General features: G+C 44.3%; 1 protein-coding gene across 6 annotated transcripts in view; it reads left to right on the top strand.

Moving 5' to 3' along the window:
- MCC (MCC regulator of WNT signaling pathway) overlaps window positions 1-27191 on the top strand; it is a 348703-nt gene that overhangs the window by 294534 nt on the left and 26978 nt on the right. For all 6 annotated transcript variants that reach the window (XM_043546969.1, XM_037901552.2, XM_043546967.1 and 3 more), the window contains 7 exons: window positions 2158-2304; window positions 2653-2742; window positions 3318-3466; window positions 7162-7302; window positions 10184-10284; window positions 13478-13661; window positions 23539-23773. In XM_043546969.1, the coding sequence (XP_043402904.1) occupies window positions 2158-2304; window positions 2653-2742; window positions 3318-3466; window positions 7162-7302; window positions 10184-10284; window positions 13478-13661; window positions 23539-23773 (1047 nt within the window). The remainder of the gene's footprint in view (window positions 1-2157; window positions 2305-2652; window positions 2743-3317; window positions 3467-7161; window positions 7303-10183; window positions 10285-13477; window positions 13662-23538; window positions 23774-27191) is intronic.

The following is a 27191-nucleotide window of genomic DNA, read 5'->3' as shown; positions in this document are numbered from 1 at the left end:
TAAAACTTTTAGATTTGGGACCGAAATCTTCCAAGTTTGGTCTGTGGCCAAAGGTGATTTTTTTTTTTTTAAGTTTGAACAAAAATGGTACAGAATATTTTGAATACAAGGAGAAGGGGAGGAAATACTTTTCTCATAGATATAGTCTTTTAAAAAATGTTCGCACAGCTTTGCCCCCTAAATAACGGGAATGAAAGTCAGAGTTTGACATGGAGATAGCCTTGTTAAGAGAAATGCTCTTATGTATGTTAGTAAAATTTGATGTGGATTTGACTGAGGTCTTGTCTACACTGGTGTTTTGTTTTGTTTTTGTTTTGTTTGCATCAGTATAGCTGCACCACTATAAATAGTGACATGCGTGAGCATGACCTCAGTGCAGTTCACCGGTTTCTATACCAGTGCAGCACTCCTACCCTGTTATATCAGTGTCAAATGTGCATGTAAACCCAGCCTGAGTTACCAACCTAAAATTGTATGCTGTGTGTAGGCGTTTTACATGTATGTGCACAGCTAATTTAACTGTGTAATGAAAATGTATTGAAGAGGTGCATGTGCTGGCTTAAGGGCTGCACAGACAGACATGTTTGACTCCATTTCTGTGGACCTTGCACAATATAAAGGGGTTGAGCTATTGGATGCATTTTGTGTAAGGTTTTTAGTGTCCCATTCTGGATGACCCATCAAGTTATGCCCACAATTAGCCTTTGTAACCAAAGTTCTTGTAAGTTCTTATTACGGCTGCCTTCATCCTTCCCTCTCTTCTTTTCCCTTGTATTGTTTATTACACTCAATTATTTTGTCTTAAATGAGATTGAAAACTCTTTCGGGCAGGGCCCTTGTCATCTTATGTATCTGTACAGTGGACTTAATGAGGCCACCACTCTGGATAATAATGCTAAAAATTAATAACAATAATAATGTACCTAAGAGCTCTGGAGCTGGGAATGACCAAACCCTTAATGCAACAACTTTGTTTGACTGAGGGCTTATGCTTGAAATGTTTAACCTACGTTTGGTGCTACTATATATTTATGTATAAAATCATACTTGTGCAATGGTATAGAAATTGTAGTCTGAATTTTACAAGAAGCTGTGAGACAGGTCATACGCAATTCAGACATTACTGCATTTTTTAGAATTTTTGGCAAAATATCAGTTGTACGTTGGCTGTTCATTGTTTTAACAGAATCCACATGTAAGTTAAATATGTAAGTTAAAAATAAACTATTTGTAATTCAGGGAATTTTCCCCTTAAAACTGGGGAGGGTGTTTTTCCCCCTTTTCCTTTGATGCCAGGATGCTGGTTCTGCAGAAAAATGAGCTCTGTTAATTTCCCCTATGGTATAATTGCTGTGTTCAAGCTGGCTGTTTATTCTTTGTTTGTTAAGTAGTATTCTGAGGTAAACCCTATCATCTCTTACCCAGCAATACCATTTGGCTTCTTCAAGCCTTTTTTTTCTTAGCCCTAAAACTATTTTGAGGTCAGTTCTGTATTCCTTTGGCATGTAATGAGGACAGTGCAGCTATTTACAAAATGTGTGGTTATTGAGAGCTTCAGCAAACTATTGGTTGGGTGCTTTTTCTAGAAGTTCCCATTCTTGACATTACTCACTCCGTGGTGCTCTATTTAATTGTAGTTTTCAAAGTATTAATAAATTATTTACATTTCAATTACTTTGGCCTTTTAATGCAGTGAAGTCATCCTGAGATATTTATGCATGAGAAGTATTTCATCAGTTTTAGAGCCTCTCTCTTCAGCCATTGAAGACTCTAGCAGTCGGATCTTTGTCTACTTACCACATTCTTTACACTTGCGAATTTTAGTCCAAAGCATTATTTTAACTTCATTCCAAAGAAGGAGATTCTTATATATATAATATTGTTGCATTCAAGGGATTACATAAAACAAGCAGGAACTAAGAATTGTTCTGTAGCAGCAGATTTGTGTATTTTCACACTGAACAGGTTAGAAGGGGCTGGCAGTAGGGGAGAGTTCTGAATCAATGCCCACGCTTCCACAGTGAAAGCCTTACAATAATCAGAACTTCCCTGGTCTTGTCAGTCAGAAGTCATCAATTGGATGCCAGAGAAGGGAGAAAGAGCTAGCTAATTATCTAAACAATAAAAGTGAAAAAACACTTTTACATTTGATTTTAGGTTCGGGAACTACAGACACGTTTACAGAGCATCCAGGCAACAGGTCCATCCAGCCCAGGTCGTCTCACTTCCGCAAACCGACCCGTGAACCCCAGTACTGGAGAGCTGAGCACGAGCAGTAGTAGCAATGACATTCCCATTGCCAAGGTGAGCTGTTGTGTGCTGCCGTGATGCCTCTCATTATCTGGAAGAAGCAGACTTCATTGTGCACAGCTGCTGTGCAGGCATGCGATTAACTGGGAAGTATCATCTAGAATCCCAGGGGTGTTTTCAAGGGCCCTAAGCGAACCCATGAACTCAAGCTGCAGGAAGAGATAAAGTGCTAATAATTTTAAGTCTCTCTTAGTCACAACACAGATGCCAGCTTTCATTTATCAGCTTAACATGGGATTTCCAAGCACGCTGAATGTGTGAACGATGATGCATTTTGCATAGTTGTGAAGAACATGGGCGTGGGATGCCGGTCTGTAACTTGTGTAGCTTTGTGGCTTTTAGATTGCTGAACGAGTGAAGCTCTCAAAGACAAGGTCAGAGTCTTCATCGTCTGACCGACCTGTCCTAGGATCAGAAATCAGCAGCATAGGGGTGAGTGCTAATAATAAATCAAAATAATGAACTGCGCACACAGCTCATCCTAACATGAGTATTGCAGAAAGAGCCCGGGGTGACTGTTATGTTGTTAAAAACAAAAACAGTATCTTACGGAAAATATTTTACAGGAGAGAGAGAATAAATGAATGCGCATGTGTAACCTCCAGTTTTACATTAATGTAGTCCATGCAGTTGCCATAAATTGGTGGCCAAGGACCAAATCCTTGAAACCCTTCCTCATCTGAGTAATCATCTTGACTGCAGGGGACAATAAATATGGGTGAGGATTACTCACATAAATAAGGGTTATGCAGCTGCACCCCAAGTTAGACATCTCTAGAAGAGTAGTATATCAAATTCTGCTCTGATAATACCAATGTAAATTCAGCAGAACACCATTGCTACTCCTGACTTACACTTGTGTAACTGAGAGCAATATTTGGTCCTTTTGCTCAGCTTTCTTGAAAGTATAGATGCTCTCCAGAGAGCCTGAGTATTGCTTTTAAATCTACAGTCTTTTTAAAAACTAGCCATCAACTCACAGAAGCTTTATTAACCACCCTGTGCAGGTGTCTAGCAGTGTGGCTGAGCACTTGGCCCATTCTCTCCAAGACTGCTCCAACATCCAGGAAATCTTTCAGACACTCTATTCACATGGATCTGCTATCTCTGAAAGCAAAATCCGAGAGTTTGAAGTGGAAACAGAGAGGTTAAATAGGTAAGATGGAAAGTTAGATGCACTTGTAGTATTTTGCCTACCATTTGTTTTGTTAAATTGATTTTATTTTCATTATTGCCTGTCGCATATCTCATATGTTTATGCTTGACTCCCAGTTCGTCTCTGGCAGCTCCAAATAAATGTGAAACTTGGATAATGAAGAGGTGATCTTAACATACATTAATAGTTCTTTCTACCAATATGATCATTTGAACATATATGCTAAGGCCTGTAGTGGATTTGAATCTCTCTCTGTCCTACATAGTAAATAAATCATTTATTTCTCATGTCTCTTCCATGTCCAAAATTCTAAACTGTGGTGTGTTCCCCATATCCCTGAAGCATGGAGCAGAGCAGTAGATGTCGCATTTTTTTCTAAAATATACAAATGCTATTACTTAGGACTTGCATGCCTACTCCACCATTCTAGAAACAGGGTATTTTATTTTCTGCTGGGGTACCTGAATAATCAAATTTTTCAGAATCAAATTGTCTCAGTGAATGTGCTCATTTTAGCTGAGGTGGAGAATGGAGACTCAAAGAGCTGGGCTTGTTTAGCCTAACCAAACAAAGGCTGAGGGGAGATATGATTGCTCTCTATAAATACATCAGAGGGATAAATACCAGGGAGGGAGAGGAGTTATTTAAGTTAAGTGCCAATGTGGGCACAAGAACAAATAGATATAAACTGGCCATCAGGAAGTTTAGACTTGAAATTAGGCAAAGGTTTCTAACCATCAGAGGAGTGAAGTTCTGTAACAACCTTCCAAGGGGAGCAATGGGGGCAAAAAAACCTGACTAGTTTCAAGACAGCTTGACAAGTTTGTGGAGGGGATGGTAGGATGAGACTGCCTACGATGGCTTGTGGCTCATTGGCAACAGCCAGTAGCAAAAATCCCCAGCGGCTGGTGATAGGACACTAAATGGGGAGGGCTCTGAGTTACTACAGAGAATTCTTTCCCAGGGATCTGCCTGGTGGGTCTTGCCCACATGCGCAGGGTCTAACTGATCACAATACATGGGGTTGGGAAGGAATTTCCCCCCAGGTCAGCTTGGCAGAGACCCTGGGGGTTTTCCGCCTTCTTCTGCAGCGTGGGGCACAGGTCATTTGCAGGTTTAAACTAGTGTAAATGGTGAATTCTCTGTAACTTGAAGTCTTTAAACCATAATTTGAGGACTTCAGTAACTCGCCAGAGGTTAGGGGTCTATTACAGGAGCGGGTGAATGTCATTCTGTGGCCTGCGATCTGCAGCGAGGTCAGACTAGATGGTCATGATGGTCCCTTCTGACCTTAAAGTCTATGAGTCTAACAGTATTGCTGGTATCACTGGACCTTGTACTGTATTCACTCTTCCATAGCCAAGGCCCCATGTCTTATTAATTACATGAGCTCAAAATTATAAATAAAAAATCCCAGAATTATGTGGCACTGCACTCCCCCTTACTGCTTTTCCCAGCTCTAGTCCAGTCTAGTATGCTTTTTATTTGTATATTTTGATATGAATTAATTTTATGAAAATGCTTCCCCTTCTTTTCAGTGAGCTACAGAATTTTGTATTGACAACACAAACATTGGAGAAGTTGTCAAGCAAGTAAGCTGGAGCTTTTGACAGCGGGATAGGGAACCGCTGGGACTTTGGGCAACCTGAAACACTCAGGGGTTTATTCTGGCTACTGAGGAAGGGATGCACTCACTTTTTTCCTCCCCCATTTACAAGTGATGAGGGGGTGACTTCAAATTTTTGAGAGGTGTGATTGGTGTTGATTTCCTTATTCCCTACCTGAGTAAACCTTTACACAGTTAGCTGTACCTGCTGCTACATTCAGCAATGATGGATAAGTACAGCAGCTTGATGTCTCTGCCAAAATGATAGGCAGGAGGTAGTCAACAATGTTGATGTTTAACGTATTAGGGCTTATTTATGTGAACACATACTTGGCAACAAGCTGTGATGGAAATCTACTTCACACTAGCCTGCCCTGCACTAACTGTCCATGTGGCCTTGTTGGTGCACACTAAAAGTTCTGAATAGTGCGCTTTGAAGCAGGGTAGATCAATCCACACTATGGAACTTTTGTTGTTCTTCAAGTGCTTGCTCAAGTCCATTCCACATTAGGCATGCACCGTTGCCGGAGATTTTACCCTCAGTGGTATCTGTCAGGCTGGCTGTAGTGCCCTCTGGTGCCGTGCGCTTATGTGCCAGTGTAAGGGGTGAGGCCAGCCACGCACCCTCTCAGTTCCTTCTTACCACCTGTGACTGTTGCTAAAAGTCTCCTCTTGCTTTGGCAAGGTGCCTATCCATGCTTTTTTCTTCTGTATCATAGTTTAGTCTGTAGTTTAGTTATAGTGTATATATTGTAAACAGGGTTAGTGTAAATAATACCACCTCCCCTTATTGTTAAGGGGATTCCTTCGCCACCATGGCCGGCCACAAGATGACTTTTGGGCCCATCAAGAGCTCTTAAAGGGGATAGCAGCTAACCTGGGGCTAGCGATTGAGGCGTTTAAGGAATCATCCCACAGTCTCATTGACTTTCTGGCAGCAGCAGCAGTTCCATCTAAGGTGGCCTTTCCCATTAATGAGGTCCTAATGGGTCTGGTCAAATGCCTATGGCAGACCCCATCTTCTCTGCCCCCCCATTTTGAAAAGGGCATAGAACGAGCCTTACTGGGGAGATATGACTACAGTTTGTGGGACTCCTTGGCCAAATTTAAGGACTGTAGGCAGAAATTCTCAGCCCTCTTAGAAGAGGGGAAGAATGTTGCCAGAGCCTCTCTCCAGGCGGCATTAGATGCCACAGACATGGTGGTGAGGACAATGGCTTCTGCCATCACCATGAGGCGATACTCTTGGCTTCAGTCCTTGGGACTCCCTTACTATTTTTAGACCAGATGAACACAAGACTGCACACCCTGAAGGACTCAAGGGTACTACTCAGGTCCCTGAACCTCAGTGCTCTGTTTACTTCTAGGAAGCACTTCTGGCCCCAACAGCCACCATGCTTCTTGACTCGGCCTCCGAGACAAGAACCATATAAAAGAAAAGGGAGAGGTTACTAGCACCGCAGACCACTTCCATCCACCTCAACCTCCCAGCTGGCGTCTCATAGGTACTCTGGTGGACCCAAGCAGGACTTTTGACGGTGTACCCCAGGGCGCTATACAAGTTCCTGCTTCAGATCCTGTCTCCCGTTTATTTTTGGACCGTCTGTCCCAATTCAGCCCAGCATGATCCTGTATAATGTCGGACCGCTGGGTGCTAAATACAGTGGCAGTCAGCAATACCCTAGAGTTTTATGCATTGCCCATGCCCCAAAGAACTTACAAGTTGATTTAAGACAAGACCAAAAGGTAGGAAGGCAAGACAAAGGGCGTATAAGGATAGTAGTAATAAGACCACACTGTTACGTAGACTTGCTGCAATGAGAAAGCAACAGAGAATTCAAAAAGGGATGTTTTGTTCTTTGGTTGGTTCTTCAGTTGTTTTTTTAGTGGTGGGGGATTGGCCAAGATCTAAGTAAACATCCTCCCATGTTCCTGTCACAGTACATGAAACCGATGGATTTAACTGTAGTACTTTAAAATACTGCCAGCCAAATGTTCTTTGACATTCTAAACTGGGATCATTTTGGTGTTTTCAAGACAAATAGACTTCTGACTGTTTGAGGGTTAAACATTATTTCCTTCTCTACAGCCGTATTGAGCACTTAAAATCCCAGAATGACTTGTTGACAATAACGTTGGAGGAGTGCAAGAGCAATGCTGAGAGGATGAGCATGCTGGTTGGGAAATATGAGTCCAATGCCACGGCACTCAGACTTGCACTGCAGTACAGGTATGTAAATATGTGACCTGGGAATTTGAGCCTGAAAAGTGAGGGGACAAGACTTGCTACAGAACTTTAGGAGATAAAGCTGCTGCTCTGCAATAGAACATCCTGCTTCCGTTCCATTCTGGTGTGAGTAAAGATGCACTGGTTAGATACTTTCATGAGGCAGCTACCTTTAGTTATTGTCTGATACGTAACTCAACTGTAGTCAGAGGCATTTCATCAGGGATTAATTTAGCTCTGTCACACTAAATAGCTTACCTCTTCTTTTTGTTAATACAGAATGAAACTTAGGGAAGATTTGTTTAGTTTTTCTCCCTTCTTCGTGTTTGTGCATGAAACAACCGTTGCAGGTTTTACTGACGAAAATAAAGAAAAAAGTGATGATGATCATAATAAGCAACTTGGGATGTTAATATGATAGACGTTGCTGGGAATATTTTTCCAATATTTCTTTAGCAAGAAGAAATAAATGAGTGTCTGAGAAATGTTAAGGCTGTGTCTTGCTCTATTTGAAGTGTGTTGGGTGCTTGCAGGCCAGTGTCCTCATCACATAGACAGCCATGATCATTAGCCATCCCACCAAGAGGTTAAGGATTCACTAGGTAAAATGACTGAACTCCCCTCTCACAGTCTAGCAGTTATCCCTCCAGGTGAAGGTTGGGGCACGCTGGAGAAGCACTGTGAAGAAGCTTGTGCTGGAGTTGTCTGTGCGTTAGCTGTCTGTTGGATAAATAGGAGACTTCAGTTTCTCCTACGGTCAGTCTAGCGTCTTTCACAAGCTTGGTGGTATAAAGAAAGAACCCACAACTCCCATTGACTTGTGTGATTTAAGTTGTCTCCTGTAGGAAAGGAACTGTGAGGAACTGTCCCAAAAACTATATTTGCTTTATAATATTTGTAAAAAATTGTCTCTCTAGAACATTCTTTCGACCATGACTAATTTGGAGCAAACACTTGTGGCATTAGGGCAAATCCTGTTCATTTTGAAGGAAGTTGACCGTGAATAAATTTTAGCTATATTATTTACATATTAAATAAAGCAGAAATGAGTGGTTCCCAGGTGCGTTCAGTAGTGATCTCTTTGCAGTGGGGAAAATGGGCTTAAGGAAAGTCTTACTACTTGGACAGGGGATTAATTTTTAACATAGGATCAGAAAAACATCAGTATTTTGGTAAGGTTTTTGAACAATATGGAAAATTGAAAAGGCAACTTCACAAGAAATAGCCTCCACTGTTAGTCAGATTACTGTCTTGAATCATCCACACTTCTGAAGAAAGATAAGCTCAACTCTCACTGGTCATTCCAACTCTCGTATTTCCTATTGTTCAATAAGTTAGGGCCAGCCTGGGGACAACATTCACAGGCTGCATATCTAAGGGGAGGCTTGTTGCCCATTGGTGGGAGAAACCACATTATCTGAGATGTGGAAGACCCAAGTTCAGATCTCTCTGGACCAGTGGTTTGACCCCAGGGCTTCCCTCTTGCAGCTGAGTGCCTGAACCGCCAGGCCGTAGGCCAGAGGTGGACAAACTACGGCACGTGGGCCACATCTGGCCTGGCCCTGAGCTCCTGGGCCAGGAGGCGAGCCCCTGGCTCCTCCCCCGCAGCCTCCGCGTGCCGCGCCACTGGCGCAGTGCTCTGGGCAGGGGGCTGCGAGCTCCTGGGGCAGCGCAGCTGCAGAGCCGTGGCCAGCCCTGGTGCTCTGGGCGGCGCGGCTGTAGCGCCTCCAGCCACCGGTGCTCCAGGCAGCACGGTAAGGCGGTGGGGGAGTTGGGGGGGATGGTCAGGGGGCTGGGGTGTGGATAGGGGTTGGGGCAGTCAGAGGGCAGGGAACAGGGGGGTTGGATGGGGCAGGGGTCCCGGGAGGGCAGTCAGGAAGGGGGGGGGTTGGATGGGGTGGCAGGGGCAGTCAGGGGTGGGGGGTCCAGGGGTGGTCAGGGGACAGGGAGCAGGGGGTGGTAGATGGGGTAGGAGTCCCGGGGGGGGGGGGCTGTCAGGGGGGGTTGGATGGAGCAGGAGTCCTGGGGGGGCTGTCACGGGGTGAGGAGCAGGGGGGTCAGATAGGAGGTGGGGGCCAGGCCATGCCTGGGTGTTTGGGGAGACACAGCCTCCCCTAACCGGCCCTCCATACAATTTTGGAAACCCGATATGACCCTCAGGCCAAAAAGTTTGCCCATCCCTGCCATAGGCTATTCTGGGATGGGTCCCTCTTAAGCTCTCCTGCTGAAGCTTTTCTATTTCCTGGAAATAGTCAGTCATTGGAGCAGAACTTGAACTTGGGCCTTCCCCCACTCAGATGAGTGCTGTAATCACTGGGTTATAGGAGAGTATTCTGGGGTGGGTCTTTTCTGTTTCTCCTGTTGACACTGGTCCATTTTGTGTAAAATACTTGAATAGTCAGTGGGCCAGAGAAGGACAGAATGAGTCTCTAAGGGAAGACCCAAGTTCAAGTGTGAAATGTTTAATTTGACGCAAAACAGGCTTTTTGTCAACTTCTTTTATTCACAGAATATTTCCAAAAAGTTCAGATTTGGCCTGACTTGAACCAAGTTTTCTTCTGATTTTCAGAGTTTCAGAGGTTTTTAAGGTCAGGCTTGACAAAGCCCTGGCTGGGATGATTTAACTGGGAATTGGTCCTGCTTCGAGCAGGGGGTTGGACTAGATGACCTTCTGGGGTCCCTTCCAACCCTGATATTCTATGATTCTATGAACTGCCATTGAATCAAAAAATCAATTACTGACACAGCCGTAGTCCTGTAATGTCCCTGCTATCATACAAGTAGAAGGGAATAGCCTAGTTCTTCCACCACCGCTTATCTAGTGTTGATCGCTTAATTTGATTATCCTGTCTCAGTTTCAGATATTGTGTTTGTTTTATTTCAGTGAACAGTGCATAGAAGCATACGAGCTGCTGCTGGCTTTGGCTGAAAGTGAACAGAGTCTCATTCTTGGTCAATTCAGAGCTGCAGGCGTCGGATCTGTCGGTAAGATCTCAATGAGTCACTCTCTAAGTCCCATTCTGCACTTCGGTTAACATTTATCAGTTTACAGGGGCTGGTTGCAACAGTGAGTCATCTCCTGACAGTTTGCTACCCACCAGTCAAGTATGTGGTTATTTTCATGTTTTCAACTGAATAAATAAAATGTTTGACACACACAAAAATTAGGACTGGAACCGAAACAAAATATTACAAGCAAGTTAAAATAAACCATATATGGTATTACAGGAGATGCATCTTCTGGACTTGTGGGATTACTTTTGTTGGGCAATAACCATATACCCAGCACAGTGATTAAACTGATACCTCCAAGCACCCAAGCATGCACTTCCCATACTGAGTGCAGTGGTTTGGGTTACATAATTTGCACTTGCAATTACCACAGTTGTGTACATAGCCACAGTATTTGCCCACAAAAATTGTGTTTTATAAAAATCTGGTCTTAGATCTGGACATGCAAGTATACCATAATGCAGATAAAATACCACATGCAGTCTTTATCTCTAAGCTCCCATGGTACTCTTGTATTTTAACATCTTCATTCTCATGTTTTACTGCCTGGACTGAGGTTTCGGCCTCTGTTTTTTGTGGTGTTCCATTTCATTTTGTTACTTAGCAGCACACACTGACACTAGTTAACACTGCTATTGAAAATGTTCTTTGGGGGATGGTGCTTTCCTAATAACAGAGTCAGCCCGTTTATTAGTCCATTTTCAACATGGTACATGTGAGTTCCATTCACACAAAAGTCCTATTTATTGACAGAAAATGTATGTTTTCACTGTGAAACTAACTCTTAGTTTTACAGAGGCTCATTCCTCTTACTGATGGGAGGGAGTGGTAGTAGTAATCTTGGACCGTGCTTTGGGGGGAGGGGAGGGAGAAAGTATATGAAATCTTCAGAGACAGAAAAATAGCTTTCCATACTGTGTTGAGACCTAGACACAGCCTTTAGATGGTAATTTATAGCACCAGCTTCTCAAGAACCACTGAAATGTAAACTGAAAGCTTTTAAGGACCAAACGACCAGCTGGTTTCAGAGCCACAAGACGGATGAGTTCAACCTCTTGTTTCTGCAGGCTAGATGCAGTGATCCACAGTTACTATGCTGTTTCCAGGCAGTTTATTTTGCATCTCTCCTAGTGGTTTGCGCAAGTCTTTGTGTAGGTGTGTTTCTCCTTGCAGAGTATGTCATGCAGGAAAGGTCATAGCAGATTTTTTTTATCATTATTATTTTCCCTCTTTCTCTAGACTCTAGCCCTTCCTTTTTGTAGTCTGGTATTGAATTTGTACTGCTGTTTCTTTATAAAAGGGCATTAGGAGCAAATGTGCATTAAGCCTTAGATTTTGCTAGTTAGATACATGGCCAAGAAGTAAATCCAGAAAGGAAAGTATTAGTTTTCTTCTCCATTTGAGGTTATAAAAGAGAGGGTGTAACCTACATTTATATAGGTGTCTGCTGTCAACTTTTTTTTTTTTTTAATAGCAGCATTACCACTCACACCCTGTAGTGGAGACTGTGCCTGCATTTCCATCATAAATCTTGTTTTTCAGGAGGTTATAGCTTGGCTGTGAAACTTTACTTCACTGAGAAATTTAGTCAGAAGAGTCTTGGCCTGACAAGTTATTGTTTTGCATTAGTTTAAAGTAAAAATTAGTTTAGTTTATATTTAAAGTTAGACACAGAATAATCTCTCCCCCCCCAACCCTGAGAGCCGTCTCACTATATCGGGGAAATATATATTTTCCAAATTCACACAGATCCCAGAATCTGTCTTTATTATTGATTTGTCTAGCATCACAAATCTGGTTGTTATTGTTTGCTAGTTAAAGTAATAAATGTGGTGCCAAATCCTAATACCTTACTTAGTCCCTTGCAGGTAAAACTACCATTGGCTTCCATGGGAAACTTGCCTGAGACCTGACCAATTAAAGTCTGAGTAAGCATTTCAGGATTTGGCCTGTGAATAGAAATGTAGAATAAGACACTGAAGTCATATTTACCCAGTTCTGGATTCTCTCTACATCCTGTTATTTGAGAGAATGATCATGAAAGTCTCTGGTGTCAACCACCAGAAAACCCAGAACAGGGATGAAAGGGTTGGGATAATATTATGTTGTTTAAGTTTTGTATGTCATTATTTTATTGAATGTGTGTATAGTGTTAAAGTTCTGATAGACGGGGAGAAAAGCCAGGAAGTACAGTGTGAAATCTTGCATTACTCTTCCTGCAACTTCCATAACCAGTAGATTGATTGAATGAAGGATGTTGCACAACTCACCACTTTGAATTTCCTGGCATTTTCTGCTTTTTTCTTTTTATTATTTATTTTTTGATGTTACATTAGAACCAAGACCCCAACTCAGATTGAGGCACTGTTAGTGCTAGACACGGTACAAACACATAGTAAGAGACAGGTCCTGCCTTGAAGACCTTACAGTCTAAATAGACAGGAGAAACAAAAAGGGTGGAAGGGGAAGCTGGGGCATAGAGAGGTCAAGCAACTTGCCTGAAGTCCCCAGGCAGGTCCGTGGTAGGGTTGGGAATGGAACACAGGTCTCCCAGCTCCCGGTCCAGTGCTCTTTCCACTAGAATATGCTGCCTTTCACTGCCCTTCATACTGCCTGGTGTATCTTTATTGCTGGTAACACAGATAATTTTCCTGTCTGTGGCTATGAAGATCAGTGAGGATTTACAACAACACCCCTACATGGAAAATACAAGGGAGTTGTTGCTGCATCTTCTCAAGGAGATGAGCCCAACCAGCCCACTCCTGTTGGCTGGTACTCTCGCTTCCACAATTTTAATGCTGTCTTAAGGGCATCCCCTTTGAAGGGTTAATATTCAAGGGCATGTGGCTTATTTAGCAAGCATAAAATGTGGATGTACAATGCTTGCTCAAATGAGGATAAAGCACAGTCTTGCACAGAGCAAACTGTCTCTTACTTGTCCTGTCTGATGGCAGCATTGTATGTGTTTATCTCTAGCACAAAACACATGAATACATGTCATAGCTTTGCTCTTTTTCTCTGTATTAGTCTCACTTAGATCACAGATTGCTAGCTAGGTGTTAATGTCACAGCATTAAGTGAAAATATCTTTAGGAGTCTGTATTCTTGTATTAATTTTTATTATGCTCTTCGAAGCTCTGACACTGATTGCTTGCTTGCAAACTAGGGGACCAAACAGGTGATGAGAACATTACCCAGATGCTCAAGAGAGCTCACGACTGCAGGAAGACAGCTGAGAATGCAGCAAAAGCCCTGCTGATGAAGTTAGACGGCAGCTGCGGGGGAGCCTATGCGATCACTGGCTGTAGTGTACAGCCCTGGGAGAGCCTGTCATCCAACAGCCACACCAGGTAACTGCAACTCATCAAAGCTATTAATTCCCGGGCCTTTGGTTTCAGACCTGAGTAGATTATGTTGTATTCCATTTATTCAACTATCCATCCTCATGTCAGTCTGCTGGGTTCTTTTTGTTTTTATATTTTTAAATCACTACCATGCTTCAGTGAGCTTATTCTCAGACTTGGAGCAAACTCCATCCAAGAAGCATTTTGTATAGATTTGTTGCAAGCGGGTGATTCTGATCTTTGATCTCTTTCATAAAGGGCAAAAACATAACGTTTCTTTTACTTCAGTGATTCTGTTTCCCTCTCTCTCTCTCTCTCTCTCTTCCCCTCCTTCCCATCTCATTGAAACTTGAAGCATGTACTTCTTGTTCACCGCTATTGTATTAGGGCACCACAGGTTTCCAGGGAACTGGAAACCAAAAAAGTACTCCCGTCAAGGAAGGTTTTCATAAGCTTTTGGAGTGCTCAAGAATTGTTGTTTTTAAATGTCACAGCTATAACCATTTCACTTCTCATAGAAACAGAATAAGTTTCTGCCACCAGTTATAATAATTTTTCAAAACTCCACTAGCTCAAAAAACCTCCCTTTAGCAATTGACACTGTAGACAAATACTGACTGGTGGACAAATTTTTTGCAGGTTAGAGTGGATTTTTCCAGAAGGGAAAATCAGGATATTGGGATTTTTTTAGACCTTTAAAATAATAAAACTTAAATGAACTATTATTACAAAAATTATCTAGTTCAAATATTTCTGGGGAGCAGCTACTTCTTCAGTACATCTATATATAATGTGTATACTTTGTGTCTTTGTGGCATCTTAGAGACTAACAAATTTATTTGGGCATAAGCTTTCGTGGGCTATAACCCACTTCATCAGATGCATGGAGTGAAAAATACAGTAGGCAGGTATAAATATACAGCACATGAAAAGATGGGAGTTGCCTTGCCAAGTGGGGGGGCCAGTGCTAACGAGGCCAATTCAGTCAGGGTGGATGTGGCCCATTCCCAACATTTGACAAGAAGGGGTGAGTATCAACAGAGGGAAAATTACTTTTTGTAACATACTGTCATTTCTGGTGCTGCCCACGCCAGCCAGTGAGGTGCCCCCTTCGAGAGGTAAACCCGCCCTGTGACCCTTCCAGAGGTCTCCATCAGTGCAGCACCGCTCCCCATCACAGGGGGTGCCCCACCAGCGTTTGCCTGAACAGCACCACCAGCCAGATGTAGGTTGGCTTCTCTGCCAGAGTTCCCGGCGTTGGTTCCTGGACTCTAGGCAGCGTTCCTCCGAGTCCCGGCATCAATCGCTGGCAGTCTGGCGCAGGCCTGCAGAGGCACGTCCCCAGAGCCTCAGTGCCAGGAGCACCCAAGTCAGTCTCCCAGTCCTCATCACCGCTCCGGGGCATCGAGGCACCGGTTCCTGGAGCCCCATCACCAGTCTCCGGATCACTGGTACAGATCACCGCAAGCACATCGACGGTCTCCGAGATGCTGATCCTCTTGCTCCTGGTCTATGGAGTGGCACCATTCTCAAAGCGTGAGGTGTTGATCTCCAGGGTACCGTTCCGATCTGCCAAAGGCCACCACCAATCACAGGAGTTGTGGCACTGAGAGCCACCTGGTACAGGTCCACAGTGGAGGTCTGCAGAGAGAGCCAACGGGAACGGGGTAGACAGGAGGCCTCAGTAACGTCCTGGTCCCCCAGACAAGTCTCTCCCTCCTCGGGCTCTGATAGCGAGGAGGAAGTATATAGAGCCCAAGGAGGAAGATCTGCCTGCAGACCAAAGTCACGCACTGGGGACATCGGCATTCCCCTCTGGGTCACCAGTGGCTGCATGGCCCCAGGGCCAGTGGCCGGCCCCTTGTCAACTATGGAACCCCCTGGGGGTTTCCCCATCTGCTACAGGGGCATCGGCTGGTCTCGGGGGCATCCAAAAGACGATTGGCGACAGTCTCCCGCCTGCCCCCTGAGGCAGACGCGGAGTCAGAGCAAGCTCCCCAGGGACAGCTGGCCACGGCCGCGGCAGAAGCAGTGGAGTTGACACAACCAGCTGTACCTGCCTCCTCCTCCTCATCTTCGTCCAATGAGGCGACAGCGGGATTTTCTCAAGCGGTCGCTCAGGATGATGCAAGGGCCCACCAGGAGCTTTTGAAGAGGGTGGCATCGAACTTGGGGCTGGAAGCTGAGGAGCTGGCAGAGCCCTTAGGCTCCCTGTTCAATTAAATGCAGCAGCCCCCTCCAAGGTGGTGTTGCCATGCACGAGGGAGTGGTGAAACTAATCAAGGCCCTGTGGCAGACACCCTGCTCCCTGCCCCCCATCTCCAGGCAGGCAGAAAGAAAATACTACGTCCCCGCTAAGGGTTTTGAATATCTACATATCCACCCCGCCCCAAGCTCACTGGTTCTGTCAGCAGCCAATGAGTGCGATAGACAGGGCCAACTGGGATAGATGCCTAAGAATAAGGAGGCAAAGACATAGTTATATAAATGACACGGACACTGAGATCAGCTCTGGGAAGACTCAGCTTTAGGGACTTGCCCCAGCACTCAGGTCTCCACCTCCCTTGGAGTGCAGAACCAAAGGTATGTTATGAAATCCACCTTCTCCCTCAACGTGGAGGAAGGTATGTACAGCCTCTTCCCCCCTGACCTCCGAGCCGCTGTACACAGTCTTTCATAAGGACAAGGTCAAGCTCCGCCAACACCCCGTGTTCCTCCCGAAGGTGGTCTCCGCCTACCACATGGGTCAGGATATTTTTCTACCGGTCCTCTGCCCGAAGCCTCACGCATCCAGTGAGGAGCACCGTCTCCACACGCTTGATGTGCGGCGAGCTCTGGCTTTCTACCACGAGCAGACCAAGCCATTCAGAAGGTCCTCCCAACTATTCATTCCCTCAGCTGAGTGCGCGAGGAGCCAGCCAATTTCCACTCAGTGGCTTTCCAATTGGATCGCTTTGTTATGCACTGGCGGGTGTCCCCCCACCACCCATTGTGAGAGCACACTTGACTCGGGCGCAGGCCTCGTTGGCTGCCTTCGTGGCCCACATCCCCATCCAGGACATTTGTAGGGCCGCCAAGTGATCTTCGGTTCACACGTTCACCTCGCACTATGCGATCATCCCCCAAACCAGGGATGACGCTGGGTTCGGCAGGGCTGTCCTCCGTCCTGGAAACTTGTGAACTCCTTCCCACCTCCAACAGATATAGCTTGGAATCACCTATTGTGGAATACACATGGGCAATCACTTGAAGAAGAAAAGACAGTTACTTTTTCTGTAACTGGTGTTCTTCGAGATGTGTTGCTCATGTCTATTCCATATCCCACCCTCCTTCCCCTCTGTCAGAGTTGTCTGGCAAGAAGGAACTGAGGGTGGGGGGAGCGTGCAGCTGCCCTTATACCGCGCCAGGCAGGCGCCACTCTAGGGATCACGGGGGGCACTCCCCCGTACGGGTACTGCTAGGGGAAAAACTTCCAGCACCTGGGCACGTGGGAAGCACGCGCACCTATTGTGGAATAGACATGAGAACACATCTCGAAGAACATCAGTTACGGAAAAGGTAACTGTCTTTTATCCCCTTTTTCTCGACAGAGAATCTGAGGCAAACAGAAGTTACTGTCAGTGGCCCAAGGGCAGCAAGTCAGGAGCAGTCAGAATAGGGCTTAGAAAACTCAGGACATTTTGACTCCATATTCCACCACACCACTCTGCATTTCCTTTTTTAAATCCACGTATAAATACTTTTGAAATTTAAGAGGGACCATGTAACATTTGCCCAGCTAAGCACAAAATCTCCTATTTTCCCCATTGTTTTCATCCAGAGGACAAAGGCGTTTAGATGATGTAACTCAGACTTATCTATAATGTGGCCCACATCTCAATAGAGAGAGAATCTCATGAGCACCCCCTGCTGTTCACAATCACATAACATCCTTGTGGCAACTACGTTTGCTTAGACAGTAATGTTAGTAAAATAGGTATGTATTTGTAACTGTCTTTAATTTTACATTTTGTCCTTTATGAAGAAAACAGATACTCACTCTCCATTTTGTTTTTCATTTCATTACAATCACACCTGTCCATTTTCATCCTCTCTCTTTCCTGCTGCCTCTCTGCATATGCTTCTGTGCTCCCTTTTTCATTTCACCTTGCATATGCATACCTGCTCCTCCTCTCCAATTGCACACACCTCCCTGCCACTTGGCTCCCTTCTTTTGGCTTCATCCTTCTGTGCTGCCCTGGACTTGCTGCTCTATGGTTCTTTCATGCTGGAGGCTGGCAGCAGCCCTGGCCCCACCCACTGGTGGTTGCAATCACTGAAGGTGGATTCCGTCTCCTCTCTGTTGTGACAGTAACCCCTAGCAGAGGCAGCAAGGCTGACTCCTTATTTCCAGCTGCTTCTGTAGGCTTTTTCTTTGTCATGGAAGTACCTGACGGCCTGTAGAAGCAGGTGGAAACAAGGAGGGGAGCCAGTTCCATAAGACCAGCAAGTGCTCTGTGGACCACAATTTGGAAACAGTTCATATTAATGGACAGATTCCTCCCTTGATTGCACTTAACCTCTGAAATGAAATTTTTTTTATATTATATATGACTACAAGATAATCTTAATACACAAGCCTGATCTTTGCAAACAAAAGTAGTAATAATGAAGATCCTTCGAGTTAAAGTGCTGGGCAGGTTTTTTTCTTTAAATGGGGAAGGGGAAAAACCCCTTTTTGGCTAAGACTTTGTGATAAAGTGAATAATTCTCACTGCAGTTTGAAACCCCACAAAACGGGTTTATAATGGAAGTGCTGAACTTTGGCATCACAAATGAGATGCTGAATGTCAAATCACTGAACACATTACCGAGAACACAAGCACAGGCAACTGCTGGTGACAAAGCAGGGTTAAAGATTGTAAAAGGGAGCATCTGAGATGAAATGAAAAACCAGCATAGAGGTTGTTACCAGTGAAGTGAATAAAGTAATAGCTAGCATCTCAATTTATTTGGTTGGCAGCAACCCAACTATATTGCCAATTCATTTTTGAAAATAAAAATAGCTTTGTGGAAGTCCTAATTGTTTTAATGGACAGAGGAGCATTCATCTCCAAGAAGATCCAACTGATAGCACCTGTAAAAAGAATGAAACGAGAGAGAGAGATGGAGATTGCTGCTGTTACAATGACTAAGGATGCTGTTTTGTATTCATTGCACTACTAGTAACCCCAGCCTTCCACCAAGATGCAGGAGGGACAGCCCGTCCCATCGCATGCAAAGGAAATACATTTCTACAACATGTTTTTACCACTAACCATCTGAACTTACCCAAACCTACGGCTAAATCCTCCTCTCAGAACTACCCCAGGGATTTCGGATAAGTAGCTGAAATAAAGGATTATGTTGGCCGCAATGTGGAAGTGTTGATATGGAAACGTGTTAATGCTTCCAAATACCAAAGCATGTGGTATGCTCTCAGTACCAGACTTCATCATTGGAGCAAATAGGTTTCCAAAGGAGGGAGGTGGTTTGCCAAAGTATTGAGATAATAGCCCAATATACTGTTAATTCAAATTCTGCTGGTCTGAGTGAAGGCCAGTTAATCTGAAAGGTTATCCCTGCCATACAGTTGTGTGCTTTCTCTGATGTGGAGCCACTCTGACCTGGAAGATGGGTGGACAGATGTACGTGACCTAACAAATATTCCTTAAAGTAAAAGTTCAAATGCGGACACTACCATTCAAGAATGTTACATGGATTTGGGACATTCCACGTAATTGTAATTCTATAAACCCTTAACCCACAGTTATTATGGATAGAAATTCATACTGTATAAGGGATGCTGTATCCTTTTCACCCAGACAAGGTTTCTTGAATGAAAAGAGAGGATGTACTCAACAGCATCAGTAAACGGAGAAATATTTTATATATGCAGTGTGTTTATGTATATGCACATGTAGTATGTGTGTATTTGTACCCGTGAGTGTAGGACACCTCTTAACGTTACACCATGCTATCTAGGATCCACTGTATAGAAAATATATATACAAATTAATTGAGCATCATTTAGGAATCTTGCAGATGTCAATGATGAACCGAGCGGGTAGAATGTTTCTTTCAGCTCTTTATGAACACAGTGAGGGGAATGTGCAGAAGGAAATCATTTTTCCAAGACGTTTGATGGAGCTGTATAATTTTTTCCCTGCGTGCATGCTAGAGAAATAAGAGAGACATCATGCATCTGTTTTTGTTTTTTTTCTGGTTGTGACATGCTGCCTGGTCAGTTCATCCCCTAAGCTCATTTGCGTTACCCTGATTGCCATCAGAAAGCATAGCAGTCTGCCAAATTCAGCACTACACAGTATCTAGTCAGGGGTGTTTCCCCCACAGATGCAGCAGGGCTGGCCTGAGGATTTTGGGGAGAGCCATCAAAGTGAGTTTGAAGGAGCCCCATGTGGCATCACAACCCAGGATCACATATGCATCATGGCATTGTTTCAGTGCTTAGTCATGCCGCCCTGCACACAGGACTACTTCTCCACAATTCAGGAGATGGGGGTGGGGATTGCGGGGCTGTCTCTGCCTCTCGAATAGGGGAATAGGCTATGTACCCCTTTCCTCTGCTGGCCATATTACCTCCTCTCTTCTCTCACACTGGGTGGGGGGATTCTGGCACCAAAGTTAGGGGACAAGGGGCAGTTCTCCTTTTCTTCTGTTCTCTTTGTACTGGCAGCTCCTCCATTAATTCCTCACCTTGTAACCAGAGGCCTCACTAGCACTTCAGCAGAGGATCCAGCTCAGCTGCAGGCAGCCAGCCAGGACTGAGCTAATAACCCAAGTTGCTGTTACCTTCCACAGCTGTGGATTGTTCTCCAAAAAATGGAGACCTGCAGCTGTGGACCTGAAAGGTCAGTCCTGTGCAGCTGTGGCTGGTACTGTGAATACCTGGGGAGCTTTAGGAATAGTCCTCATAGCAGATGTAGAGGCCAGTGCTCAGTTTTCATTCTGAGAGCTGTCTTTCCAGCAAAGAGGGCAAGGAGCATAGTTTCTCTGTAAACGAAAGCTAAGGTTAACGTTGACTTAAACTCTGAGAATGTGCAGGCTGTGTAGACCCTAAATACTGTCCCTGAGTATTAGTCTCTGAGTGTGTGTAGTCCAGGAAGGCTGGAGAACTTTTTATTTTGGAACCTGAAGAGATCTACAACACCACTTGATATAGAATTGAATAGTAATTTATTGTATTGCCTGATTTTCACATCATATCTACCTCACCGAGGACCTAGTGAGGCCTAGTTAAATAAGGTTTATAAAGAGCTTTGAGATCCTCCGATGAAAAGCAAAGTATTATGGAGAACTCATTAAAACCTCAATGTATTTTTACCCATGATAGGCTAGCTGGGTTCTGATTTACTGCAGATGGGAATTAGTGGGGGGAAAAGTGGTTTTCGCTTCTAGTAAACACGGCGCCTGTTATCCCTAAGAGAGAGAAGAAATCATTTGAAATTAGCAGAAAGCTGTAGTAAAGCCATGTAATGTGATATTTCATGAGGGGGGAAGACTTAAGGAAGTCTTTGTAGCCCTGCCAATTCTCTGTTTCCTCTCAGGCTGCCCTGGGGTTGGAATTCTCTGAAAGATCCACTGGCAATTATCTGATGCAACTTAAAATCAACACTGCTTGAGCACAAGCACAATTGAGAGGAAGGAGAGAAAACCAACCTGTTTTTCCCCCCTTTTCTTTCTGCAGTGCATAAGTATGTAAGCAAAGTGTATTTCCATTACACATTAGCCTGGCTCCAGCAGGAGTCCACAGACAGGGTGGGTTTTTTTCCTCCTCAAAAAAATGCTGAAAAATAATGCAACCCAATACAGAATGTGATTTATTCCCCTGCTGATAACTGAGATCATCCAGCATTCCAGACAGGCACAGTTAATGGATGACTTAACCCTCACCCAGCAGCTGATTACAGGTCCTCAGGAGACAGCAGGCAGCTTTGTCTATGTAAGGTTGTAGAAATTGCAGTGCTGTTTCTTTTCCTTTTAGTGTTTTTGCAAGTATATTCAGCAGTGGAATGTTAAGGATCTAAAGCAGCATTGCAATTAACCTCCATAAATCTCTTCTCCCTAGAACACTGGAATGCACGTAGATGGAGATGGGGCATTGAGGCTCCTCGTGCTTATCTAGAAATTGTTTTCCCTGCTTAAAAGCTCTTCATTATGTGACATGTATGGAGCGAGCTAAAATTGTGTGGCAGTTTTTCTTTTGAAACTACCTTTGGAAAAGGAATGCGACAATAAAGTCAGATGATGGTGTTCTATTAGAAGTCCTGTAAAACATGACAAGATACCTCCAAGTTGAGGGATTTGGATGTCTTGTGGAAGTTAGCACTGGAGTAGCTGGTCACTATTTCAAATCCAGCCCCAGGTTAATAGTGATTAAAAGACAGCACCATGACAGCAGCTGGACTTTCTGAAGCAACCTCAGGCTGTTTCTTACAGGTGTCCATCAAAAAATCATCATAATAATTGGCACTGGCATCAGCAGACGGGGCATGGAATCTGAACTAACTTTTCAAACCCAGAGATTGTTGTTATTCCTATTCAAGGTGTGAGGCAGCATGCAGAAGTTTTCTATAGAAAAAGGATTTTAGTTGTTATTGCTCTCAGCATGGCATATTTAACAAGCCCTTAATTGTTTCTTGATTAAAAAAAAAAAAGTTTCATGTCAAAAGCAGTTATGCCAGCAAAACTAATTATCTGGCTTTGCAGTGAAGAAATAATTGACTCCGTATTGTGATGACATTTTTTATTCTGTTTGAAGAACTATATATTTTTTCTTTTCTGTATTTTAAAGTTGCAGAAGGGGGTGTGTGTGTGTGTGTGTGTGTGTGTTTCTTTTGCATATTGCAACACTCGGTCCAGGCTCAAGTGAAAAATTCGATGTTTGATATGTACTCCCAAGTTAATATTTTCTATAGTACTATACTAGTTATATAACAATATTAATACACACTGGATCCTGATAGCCATTCTTGCCTTCCTTCAGTTGCTCATTATATTCAAAAGCATGGTATGGTCTTCAGCCATGTCTCCGGAGGGACAAAAACACACCAGCACACCGTGCTCTCAAGCTCTTCATCAACGTGCAAGGGAGTGCATGCCCCAACCCTGCCGGGCACCCCCTGCAAAGCCATTCATGGATTCGTAGGATTGAGCCAGATATGGTAATTTCATTATACCGATGCCATCAACCATGGTTAAGGCTAAGATTATGTCATAGAAGTCATGGATTCCATGACTTCCAGAGACCTCTGTGACATTTTCTGCTTCAGACCCGGGGCAGGAGGGCTGGAGCTGTCACCTGGCGGGGGGGTCCTTGAACTCCGAGCCACCGCAGGCTTTGGAGGAGACCTCAGAGCTTTCAGTCACCACAGCGGTGGGTGCTGGACCCCCTCCTACCCTCCCACAGCCAGGCTTGGGTTCTCATCCCTCCATCAGCCCCATTTTGTCAGGGTTATTTGTAGTAAAAGTCATGTACAGGTCATGGGCAATAAACAAAAATTCATGGAAGCCCGTTTTTGGGGGGGAGGTTCCGTTTGTTTGTTTGTTTTTTATTGCCCATGACCTGTCCGTGACTTTTACTAAAAATAACCATGACAAAATCTTAACCTTAATCATGGTAATTCAGGCTGGCGCAACGGTCTTCAGTAGACTGTGTATGTTTGATGATGATCCTGATAAAATTATACTCTGTGGCAACTGTGAGTGTAAATGTGAATGGGTGAATCACGTGTGTGGTGTTGATGAAACAAATTTCAAATGAGGGCTGGGGGAGGGGGTGGGGGGAGAGGCTAGAGACCTGAATCCTTGTGCAAATGAGTGATGCTGTTTTTGGTCTTCCAAGTACTACCAGCTCAACTGCAAGTAGCTGTGATACGGAGTTCACAAAGGAGGATGAGCAGAGGTTGAAGGATTACATCCAGCAGCTGAAGAATGACAGGGCAGCAGTCAAGCTGACCATGTTGGAGCTGGAGAGCATCCATATTGATCCCCTTAGTTATGATGTCAAACCTCGTGGAGACAACCAGAGGCTAGATCTGGAAAATGCAGTATTGATGCAGGAACTCATGGCAATGAAGGTATTTTATGACATACTGTCTTTGCCCCTGATTGCTTCATGGTGTTACAGAGAGGTAACTAACAGTGATGCTCAGGACCACTATGAGACTTGCACATTCCAAAGGACATTGTGACAATAGCAAGGGTGTGCACAACTTACCGCTCTCTATCCGATTAATGTGTAACCTAACCCTGTTGCATGCCCTGTGCTATATCTGAAAGGTGGTAGCATACCCGCAGCCCTGTATCCTGTGCAGTCCATTAGACCTAAACTATTCAATAGGGACCCTAGTATTACACAACACTGTAACCCCATTGCTTGCCCCCACCACATCCAATGCAATCAGTATAGCGTCCTTTGTGCTTGTTTATTTTTATATTAAATTGTTGTGCTGCCCCCATATTTTCCTCTGCTGCAGGTATTTGAATTGCAGCACATAACGGCATTGTGAAAGTTGGCAGTGGGGAGCTGGGAGGTTATGTGACAGTGGGGTGTTTTGCACCCAGGAGACGGTTGAGAATTTCTCATTCCCCCTTTTCCACCCAACTCCTCAAGCCACTCTTGATAGTGACTAACTGTCCCACTGCACTCTGCCTAATATCTGGTACTATATCCAAGAGCAACAAGCAGGCATATTCACTTGACATTTCTGCTAAAAGATCAGCAATGAAATAGTTAAAGCTGACATTTTAAATTGTCATCAGACTTTCCTGTTAACACGCCTCGGCCATGAAAGGGAACAGTTCACTCCCCAGTCAGAGCTGTAGTATCAGCATGCCTGCAGATTCAGGCAGCCACCACTGCACCTCTTCATATTTTGATGCAACCTAGATATAGGAAGACACTTACTATTTTTCCTCTTTTAAAGAACTCTTAGATTCTGGAGCATAATTAGCTGTACAGCAACTTAATGATTGATGGACAGTTCTGCTGTTATTTACACACCAGTGTAATTGCATTATACATGGAGCCCATGGCATACTCTCTACCCTCACTGTAAGGGCGTAGCATGCCTAGTCCCCTTTCTCTCTGAAAGAGTGTTTGGTAGAATCACAGACCTGGAGTGTTGATATGACACTTGGGGTGGCATCTAGCTGGGTTGGAGGTCACATTCAACAATCCCAGGTAGTGAGAGAGGGCTTTAGCAATAACCAAGTCTGCGTGCGTTAAGCAAGGACTTTGATGCATGGTTCTAAACTTATGACACAGCAATCAAGAAGCCACATGCTTGCAATAGGGAGATATGACAGCAGAGGTGCTCGAGGGAGACCAAAAGCATGAGACAGCATTGCTAACGTAATGTTTCATTACCTCACTCACAAGCTTGTGCATGTACCACTCTGAGAAAACACTCAAAGCTTTGTGTACTGAGGCAGAAGAAAGCCACCTCCTTTTCATATTGCCTCAGGAAAGAAGAAGGGCCTGTTAAAAACTATCATCCTTAAGGCACTCAAGTGATCACCAGTTCAGAGCAATGTCTTGACACTGTGCTGCAACAAAGAGTTGGGGTGGGAGTAGGGGATATAGGAGCATGGAGATTTTCAGTGGTGGGGCTAGTTAGGACTAAACTGTGATCTCTGAGGCCTGATCTACGTACACAGTTGTACCAATATAACGAAGGGCTTGGCTACACTTGCTAGTTAGAGCACATTAAAGCAGCCCCGGGTGCTTTGACTCCCAATATGTCCACACTGGCAAGGCACGTAGAGTGCCTGGACTCTGCAGCTGGAGCGCACCTGGTAATCCACCTCCACAAGAAGCATAGAGCTTGCTCCGCTCCAGCTGAAACACCTGGGCGTCAGTGTGAACGCGGTGTTGCATTACTGCGCTGTGATCGGCCTCCAGAAACGTCCCATAATCCCCTTAAGTCAAGTGGCCTCTCTTCTCATTGTTTTGGAATCAGCTGCAGGAATGTGGATATGCTCTTTCAAAGCTCCGTTTCTGACAGCCAGCATGCTTATCTGCTCTGGAACAAAGCAAGCCATTACTGTGGAATGCTGCTTGTTGTGAGTGTGTGAGAGAGAAAAGCGAGGGGGAGGGGGGCCTGCTGCTGTCTGAACTTACAAGACAGCATGCTGACACACTCTCAGCCCCCCAAAAACCCACTCTCTCTCCCTCCACATACACACAACACACTCCACCCCACCCCCTACATTTGAAAAGCATTTTGCAGCCACTTGCACGCTGGGATAGCTACCACAATGAACTGCTCTTTGTGGCGTTGCAAGAGCTGCTAATGTGGCCACGCCAGTGTGTTTGCAGCTGACAGTGTAAACACACGGCAGCGTTTTCCCTGCTGCGGTCTCCGAAGGCTGGTTTAACTCCCAGGGCTCTACATCTATAAGTGTAGCCATGCCCTAATATATGATTTTATACCAATTTAGTTAAACTGGTACAACATTGTGTGGATCTTCTTATATCGGTTTAGCCTGGGCTTGTAACCAGGTTAAACCAATATAACCAGGCATAAACCATTGTAAGGGTGTCCACAATGTTGCATCAGTTTAACAAAACCAATTTAGATTAAACCAGTGCAACTTCTGTGTGTAGGCAAGTCCTAAACATATGTATCAATATCCTCAATTCTGCATTTGATTTCCTCCCTCTCCTTCCACTGAGAATAATTTTTTGGGGGGGTAGGGCGGAGAGCTTTCTACAACATTGAGAAACAACCCCTCCTATTTCCTCCTGCTTTATCCTCACACCTCTGATGCTCCACTTCACAGCCACCATCTTCCTAATCTAGGAAAATTGGTGGGAGGGACTCTCTTTGGAGTCCATGGGCACCACTCTTCACTCAGCAATAGGCATTGATTCACAGATTTTAAAGCCAGAAAGGACCATTATGCTCATCTAGTCTGACCTCCTGCTTAACATAGGCCTAAGAACCTCATCCTGTAATTTCTATATCAAGCCCATTATTTCTGTTTGAGCTATAGTGTATTTTTTCAGAAAGATATCTAGTCTTAATATAACGATTTCACGTGAGGAAGAATCCACCACATCCCTAGGCAAGTTGTTCCTGTGGTTAATTATTACCCTCATTGTTAAAAATTTGTACCTTATTACAAGTCTGAATTTTTCTAGCATCAGCTTCCAACTATTGGATCTCATTATGCCTTTTTCTGCTAGATTAAAGAGAGCAGAAATCTCTTTCTTGTGTAGGTACTTACAGACTTACAGATGTTAAGATCAAGTCACCTCTTAACCTTTGCTGGTATAAACTAAATAGACTGAGCTTTTAAAGTCTCTCATTATTAGGCCAGACCTTGAGTCATTCTTGTAACTCTTTTCTGATCCCTTTCTAATTTTCCAACATCCTTTTTGAAATGTGGACACCTTTCCAGTTAATTGTCACATTCATACTTTATACAGAGGTAACACAGCCTCCCTCCTCCTCCTTGATATTGCCCTCTTTAAGTATCTGAGAACTGTGG

This window comes from Chelonia mydas, chromosome 5 (genome assembly GCF_015237465.2).
Source record: "Chelonia mydas isolate rCheMyd1 chromosome 5, rCheMyd1.pri.v2, whole genome shotgun sequence".
NCBI classification, from domain to species: domain Eukaryota; kingdom Metazoa; phylum Chordata; order Testudines; family Cheloniidae; genus Chelonia; species Chelonia mydas.
Note: the sequence above shows the minus strand (reverse complement) of the source record. Positions and strands in the feature narration are given on the sequence as shown.